The sequence below is a fragment of the Photinus pyralis genome, unplaced genomic scaffold (assembly GCF_008802855.1).
Source record: "Photinus pyralis isolate 1611_PpyrPB1 unplaced genomic scaffold, Ppyr1.3 Ppyr1.4_LG2, whole genome shotgun sequence".
Taxonomy (NCBI): domain Eukaryota; kingdom Metazoa; phylum Arthropoda; class Insecta; order Coleoptera; family Lampyridae; genus Photinus; species Photinus pyralis.
The window spans coordinates 53,010,523-53,019,157 of NW_022170403.1; the positions used below are offsets into that span (position 1 = coordinate 53,010,523).

Genomic DNA, 8,635 nt, shown 5'->3' on the forward strand with positions numbered 1-8,635 from the left:
GGCCTGACAAATATATTGATGCAGTTGATCTAGCATTTGATGGAGTTATATTATGTAATTAAAAAAGATTATTGACTTGTATGAAGCACCTTAATGTTGGTCAAACAGTAATCATTACATTTGTATATATAATTGGAAATGCAGTATTGGGAACGACATTTTGTATGCACCTCAGGCATTACTCGATATTTAACCCTAGGGCGACTTACAATCCCTCGGGCCGGAGGCTCTCGGGTTCTGTCGTCCTTGGCATAAATATCGCCTTAATGCGTTTCATGCATAAATAACTATTTTTGTAAACAAATATTTAATGTCGTACCTGTTTGGTGTGACACAGATAGGAAGTTCTGTCATGGGAAGTGTTTTCGCTCCCCGCCTGTAACAATAAAATCAGTATAAACTACCTGGACGCATTAATAAATCATTGCTATAAAAACTAAACAATGCAACGGCATCACAATGGGGATTTTAATGTACTCCATGCACCTATTTAACACCTTAAGGCGACTACAACTCTGTCCGAGAGCCGAGATTTTCATTTGAAAATAAATGTTACAAGCAAGAGCAGAAAACAGCAAATTAAAAATCCGAGACTAAATGAGATAATAAATTATACAGCTTGAAATGTGAGATTCTGTTGGTTGTGGTGAAGCGAAGGCACGGCAGGTGCTTGATAATCCAAAACTTTTGCGACACGACGACGGTTTGTTCTGAAACGTTTCTAAAATAATGACTACAGTTCTATTCAATTTCACAAAAATCAAATTCAAAATTAGCAAATCATTTTAAAGTGGAAATGTAGGGGCTTGTTTCCTCTTTGCCTGATATTACATTAAATGTAACTACCTTCCAAATTAGAATTTGATTTTAATTAGATTTTATTCAAAGTTAGGAAGTTTGAATTACTCGTTCAATTATTTATGTAGATAGTTAAAACGTAGGGAATATGGGTGAATATTTATCGTTTTACCACAAAGGGGAAAAATGAAACCTACACTTCGCATCCCCAGAAATTTACATACATAGTAACAGTTTACGTACTTATAAAGGAAAAGGCTCAGGACTGCCCTCCAAATCTAAACAAAATTGATGTCGAATGCAGCTAAAGTTCAATAACTAAATCATGTAGGAATGCAAGCAGTTAGTTCCTTTTCCATTGTGTTTACTATCCCTTAGTTTACTGGATTACGGCATTGTGTCTAATGCAAATTTGATTACAATAGAAATGGTAAATTAAAGACACTTTATGTAAAACGATTGCAGTATATACCGTCGAGACATAATCGAAGGCTTCTTCAAATATTGTTTACTGAACAAATTTATCTTAACTTCTTCTGCCTAGTGGCCCTATTCCTCACTCATGCGTAAGCAGATTAGTCAAATATCTTTTAGGTGAGTGGATACATCCGTTTGGCGATACCATTCTTGAGTAAGTTTTAGCTTTATTCTATCCCTCTTGCCGACGCGATTACAAACAGCACATACGTAAACTATCGAAAACGATTTACCGCGTAGGAAGAAATTTAATTTTTTTGAATTTTATTTAGGGTTGCTTGTTATCCCAAAATTTTGTTATCTTCAAAGCAAGCTTAATGTCAATAGTTTCCAAATGAATTTGACGATCTATATTTTACGGATTAATGGTTTCCGGAAGCGTTACGATAGGTTAATCGCTCGGAAAGTTACCATTGCCAGTTTGACTGGCGGAAATACAATCTCAATGGGTTTTACGTGACCAAAGCAGCTAAACAGGATTATTCACGATGAGATCATAGAGCATCGTAAGAATCGCTTGGTTCCAGTTTTTGGTTTTGATCGATGAAACACAAAAACAATCTAGAGGGAGCGTCCCAGGACAACCCTCAAAATTTGTTGCAGGTTAGGTACCAAGCCTCAAATCACGTAAGCACATTTCCGGCGCTGAACAGAAGAGGAGGAAGAAGGCCAGGCTGGCTCAATTAAGTCACAATTGTGGGAGGCTGCATACCTAAAGTTAGTGCAAGAAGACTCCCTTCCTAGGCTCCGCAAGGCTGACATCTCGGACCGGGGGAACCTGAAGGCCTATGTAACAAGTCCATTTATTACATTGCATAAGTCCGTATCTTACATTTGGTACGCCCTGTATATGTTTCTACCTATGTAACTTAACTCAACGGTAGGTACTATTCAGTTTGATGATATTATGCAGCTGCTTTACTAAATATTGATTTAGTTACCAAATATAATAACAATATTTTAATAAGACATCGCTATTTATATCTATATTCTATACCGTTTACGAACGTTAATTAAATCAATAATGTAAATTGAGGAACCGTAACGTAAATTTTACTTTTACGACATACCAAAATAACTGTAACCTGCACAAAAATAATACAAATTGTAAAAAGATTTCCTCCCTTTAATCTCCGCCCTTTCTCAGCTTATAGCTATTAGTTATGAGGTAGCATGGTAGTAGTGCCCCCGGTACACAAAAAAATAGTACATTTAATGATGCAAGCATACCGCTTTGCATAATTGTAGTATGGATCTTAAAAAATGATTTGGCCCGTAGTTCCTGAAATTTCATCCCTTAGGATTGGAATTTGAGGACGGGAGTTCAAGTTTCATGTGAAAAATGTAAATTTATCCACCAAAACCTGTTTGTAGTCACCGCCACAAGATTCTAACCTGTTGAACGAACGCAATGCAATGGTCAGAATTTCCGAACAATCACCGGAAGTCATGTTAGACCCCCATTTTTAAAAATGGCCGCCAAAAAGTGACACTTAATAGTGAGCCCAAATGTTGGAGTGTTGGGTATCATTTCAAATGTTTTTGAGGTCTCTGAATACGTCTGTTACCACAAAAATACGAATAAACACACCATATGGCCTTTCGGCCGCGATATAGGGAGATATCGAATAGGCAATGGATGGCAAGTTTTATGAAAATAGGATGTGGCTAGGCAAGTTTCAAGTTTTTGAATTAATGATAACATATTATTAAGGTAGATATGTATTGATTTTAATGTAAATTAACTTCTATTTGTGGACATGTGCAATGTGCATGTCGGTGCTAATCATATCGACATATCCTCAATATCTTGGTCGGGGTCAATTTCTGTCTGGTTAGCACATTGCCCTTTGCACTTTCTGCACGCGAACAAGGTACACGGCAGTTGGTACCGGCGGCAACAGCATCGCTGCGTCTCGCAGCCCGTTGTGCAGAAGATCTCAGCAAGAACTCCAGATTTCGGAGTGAAGTGTCCAGAGCGGTTTCCACTGGTCCTTTTCCTTAGTCCAGCCCCACATTGCTGTTGTTGGGAGACTTTCGGGTGTCAATTCTGCCGCTCTGTCCCAGATGTGGCCTGCCTGGTACGCAGACCGTTTGACGTGTTACACCAGGGCACCACGAGTTGGAGGGATAGCGCCTACGTGGTTATGCTGTGTAGCAAAAAGGTCCGCGCCTGATCAACACTAGTACATGAGCCATCCCGCTCACCGTACAAAGATACAGTAAATCTTTCCCAACCTTGCATCATCTCAGCGTCAGGTCCTTCATCCAGTGACCAAGCAAGACTGCCAATGCACCTGTGGCCAGTTCGTCCTGCCACGCAGCCCACGCTGAACGCTTCCCTTTGGATCCAACGAAAGACACCGTATCGCATCCGGTGTACGCATGGAAACCTCTCAATGCGACTGATTTCGCCTTTCCGAGACACTGAGCAATGCCATGCACACTGATGTAGCGACGATGGAGTCCAGATCCAAAGAGAACACATAGTTCTTTGAGCCCCTTCTCTTTCAGTTCGAAGAAGAACGAAACCACCAGGACCAGAACATCGGTAACAGTAACAGTAACAGACGTATTCAGAGACCTCAAAAACATTTGAAATGATACCCAACACTCCCACATTTGGGCTCAGCACTTAAGTGTCACTTTTTGGCGGCCATTTTTAAAAATGGGGGTCTAATATGACTTCCGGTGGTTGTTCGGAAATTCTGACCATTGCATTGCGTTCATTCAACAGGTTAGAATCTTGCGGCGGTGACTACAACAGGCCTTGGTGACTAAATTTAAAGTTTTCAACATTTTTCACATGAAACTTGAACCCCCGCCCTCAAATTCCAATCCTAAGGGATGACATTTCAGGAACTACGGGTTAAATAATTTTTGAAGGTCCATACTATAATTACGCAAAGTGGTATGCTTGCATCATTAAATGCACCATTCCCATGGAAATCGTCGTGTACCGCCAGCACTATAGTGCTTTACTGAAGGGGCCTGAAGCTAGTTTGATAAATTTTTGAATGAATGTAGCTAATTTAGTTCTTTCAAGGTTTCTGCGAAGAAGTAAGTTCAGCTTTACTTTGTTGTGTTTGATCACGTTTCTCACAGCATACTTCAATATAATATAACCATCTACTTAAATAACTTTCCAAAAGCTTTGTTTTATCTGCCGTTCTTATGTGACTGGTGAATAATGGCACACATTAATTATGCAACAGGAATAATACTCGGACGAGAACTCTATTGCTACTCGAATTACTATTCCAAACATGCACGATAACAAGCAGTGAAGAGCTTTTTCCTTTCGTGCAAAATTTTCAAATAGTACACTTGTAATATAATGAGTGCTTGTATATGAATTTCGAGCGTGCTCGACAAATATTAGATGGAATGAGAAATGAAATATTAAAACTGAAAGCAGCGGCGTCAAAATCATGCTCGATATAAAAACGTGATTGCGGATTATTAAAGTTTTAAAACGCAAATTGCAATTCAATGCAAATTCTTATTACCTCTCGCTTGAAGGATTGCGAAAATTATAAAACTTTGGTATGTATCTTCCCTTCCAGCTTTGTACAGCTCATTACAGATTCCGACCAGATTTCTTTATCCACATTATTGAAATATTCCGTATACGCTTCCCCAATTTTCTTTGCCCTCTGCCTTTGCCGAGTTTAAATTTAGGTACGTTATCAAGTAGAAAAATCTCCTAATTTCCAATTTACCCGATATTCAACTTCAGGGAGGCACGGGGGGTGGGTGGTGGAGGGTGGGGTAAGGGGGTGGGGGGAAGGGTGGGAGGAGTGTGGTGGGGGGAGGTGGGGGTGGAGGGTGGGGGGTAATTGTAAATTGTGAACTTTGCGCACTGAAAAAAATGACTTCCTTGTGGTAACAAATTTAGAATTGCTACATGCATATTGTTGCAGCAGCAAAAAGAAATTGTTTTTAGAACTAAATAATTTACTGCTTTAGTTTTCCCAAGTAGTTGCGATTTCCTGGGGTTAATAATGAAACTTTGTTGGAGGATAGCAAACATTTTTTGTTAAGAGCGCCAACGAGCATTTTGCATTGATTCCATGAACATAAAAGTATGCCTTCATAACAAAAAGCAGTTTGCTGATTAACCTAATACCACTGTATTTGTGACAACATACTAAATTCCTTAACTTGAAGGACGAAAATAATATAAAATTTTATTTATAATACTGCAATCATGCAATTCCCAAGTAGTTGACAGGATGTGCTTATCTCACCTTGCCTTGCATGTCCCAGAGTGCCAGCCAGATGTGAGAGGACATCATTACAAAGTACTCTGTGACCCTGTCCAGTGTCATAATTTCTAGCTCATTTTTTCACGGTAAGTCGCCAATCTTGTACCTACTGAATTTCGGTTATTTACATTACGAACTTTTAGTATTTTAATGTTTTTTCAATGGCTGGCGTAGGTGATATATTGGAACAATGGGGATTCCCGGAACTACTTTTGGTGTTTGAAGGTAAGTGTAACTTTAATCCATAAATTGTTTTGAACTATCTTTTGTTTTCCGGCATTTTCATTTTTAGATTTTTCGAACAACAACTCGAAAAGTGCCGGTCTGATCAGAAACTGGTCGAGGAACTTTTTATTCAGTTTTCTTTGTATAACACCATCCCATAGTCCGTGTGCGCGAATTTCGAAACACGCTGTTTATGTAAAAGCTGTTTACATGTAGTGTAGGTAAGTTTTAATCTCGGTTTTAATTTAGGTAAGTGTTTTATATTTTGTCTTTGGAGATGTTAATGATAAAAAAGTTTTTCTTTTGTAGTTAGGTAAACAGTAAGTGATTTAATAAATGTGTATTTTTAAAAAAAAGTGATTTGTTTTAATTGACATCACCAAAACGCGTGGACGATGCAGAGAGAGCGGAAAATTTATTGTTCCAACCAGGATTCATAGTTAATCCAACTAATCATTTGAGACAATTTATGAGTTTCCAGCATAAATGGTATGCTACTACAACAAAGATAAAAAAGGACAAATTAGGAGGTCCAGCAAATACTCGTTAGTTTATATAACAATACCGCTCTGCTGCTGCGACTAAGCATTACTTGTTACAGGGACAAATTTTTTTGCAAGCTTATTTAGTTCCTCAAACAAAAATGGTATGCTTTCTTAACTAACTTGTATAATTTGTCACAAGTAATTGTTTTAGCTACTGGAACAAATTTACTTCCAACAAGTTATGTTGATTTCCTACAGCAAATAATTTTGTTGAGGCTATAGCTACTAAAAAAATTAGTTGGAGTAACTAATTGTTAGTTGCGACAACATTTCTTTTTTTTCAGTGCGTATTGTTATTATTCAGTAATTTAATTCTACTATAAAATTGTGGAGGGTTTTGGGATTAAAATTGATTAAATTAAGCCTGAATATACGCAGAAATAATATTATCTTTAAAATTTTATGTATAGAAGTGACTTTCAGTAGCTGGATAATATTTATTATACCTATCCATATTTTCATTTCTGACCAAATATTAGTGCCAATTACGCTTTTCGTTCGCATAAATTCATTAGTATGATTATTATACCGACCTATTTGCTTCATATTTGCGATTTTTTTGTAAATTTTGTAACCAAACTATGAAACACAGTTTCCTTAAATTCTGCGTACGAGTATGATGAAATAGAGCTATTCCCGGTAAAACTTTAGAAATTGCTGTTGTACAAACTGGAACTTACTGACTAGCTTTATTATGAACTTGTGGCGATCCATGGGTGGATCTGGAACAGTTGTTTTTTAGTTTTCATGGTGATAATTTGAATGTCATTTAATCAAATATAAAAATGTTATTAGTGTTATTTAATTCTATTCTAAACGCTGAATAATGACTACACTACATTGGTGACCCTCGATAAACAACACACCGTCATTAAGAAACAAGGAAAATAACAGTTATTATCTACTGACAGGAACAGGCATACAGTTATATCTCCATAAACGTCATATAAATCAAACAGTAAAACGTTTGCATTTTTACGTTTAAAATGGCAAATAACAATGATGCGTCCGAAACGAATACTCCAATCTTACCGCCAAGTACATCGACTTCTGTTACGAGCACAGCTATCGAGAAAATTACAGTCAAACCACCCGTATTTTGGGAGGAAGATCCAGCCTTGTGGTTCAAAGTGGTAGAAGCCCAGTTCGAGCTATCGCGCATAACTGCAGATACCACAAAATACTTTACAGTCGTAGCTGCATTAAGTCAAAAAGCACTAAAACTGGTAAGCGACATTATCACATCACCACCAGAAAACCATAAATTTGATACACTTCGAAATGCACTTATATCCCGCCTCACGGAATCGGAAGATGCGAAGTTACAAAAACTGTTACGCGATCTTGACTTGGGCGATCGTAAACCAACTCAGTTACTCAGAGAAATGAAGACGCTATCTGGTACCAGCATCTCCAATGAGTTGCTAAAGAAACTGTGGCTACAGCGACTTCCCCAACAAGTACAAGTAGTTTTAACAATTAGCTCTGAATCGTTAGACAATTTGGCCGTCATGACCGATAAAATTGTTGAAACATATTCTAACTCGGTAGTAACAGAAGTCGCCACACGTGAAGTGCAATCAAATTCATCACGCATGAATACCCATCATGAAACCGATTTAGATAAGAAATTAGAAGAATTCAAACGCGATATTTTTCGTGAGCTGAACAAACTTCGTGGACACAAGAACTCCATTCCGCGAAACAGATCGAAAAGCAGAACGAGGGAACGATCTAATGCTACTCCACCACCGGAGGGATTGTGTTATTACCACCGCCGTTTAGCAGAAAGGGCAAAGAAATGCACAAAACCATGTGCATTTGAAACAACTGCGGAAAACTAACAGGTCCGTCCCAAATAGCGGTATGCGACGGTCCCTTCACTCACCGCTTATTCATTTACGACCGGATAACGAGAAACCATTATTTAATTGACACCGGTGCTGACGTTTCCGTAATACCTGCCAATGTCAAAGAAAAAAATGAGTGCAACCGCGGCTCGCCATTATACGCAGCGAATCATTCAACAATCCACACATATGGCACACGTACTAGGTATACGTCTAGAACTAGGCCTACGTCGAAATTTCAACTGGAAATTTATTATCGCGGATGTGAAGAAACCTTAGACCATATAGTACATGAACTGCTAAATGTAACTAAAATATAGTCAAGGACATCGCCTGGGTATGTGAGTTTCAGGGTAAACGAGTCTGTCCGAAGTTGTCCGATTAGGCACGATTTGAGACTGTCAACCTATAAATTAACAAACGTCAATTAATTAATCGCCTAGATATGGCAAAAAAAGCAAACCTGTTCTTA

At 38.2% G+C, this 8,635-nt stretch overlaps 1 protein-coding gene across 1 annotated transcript; it reads left to right on the forward strand.

Annotated features, from left to right (window-relative positions):
* Positions 1–7,299: 7,299 nt before the first annotated feature.
* LOC116164100 lies at positions 7,300–8,157 on the forward strand. Its single transcript, XM_031478227.1, has one exon. The coding sequence runs from the start codon at positions 7,300–7,302 to the stop codon at positions 8,155–8,157; it is 858 nt and encodes a 285-aa protein (XP_031334087.1).
* Positions 8,158–8,635: the final 478 nt, after the last annotated feature.

Excerpts from the sequence above, each read along its gene's own strand:
- LOC116164100 (XM_031478227.1), top strand. The coding sequence starts at position 7,300 with ATGGCAAATAACAATGATGCGTCCGAAACGAATACTCCAATCTTACCG.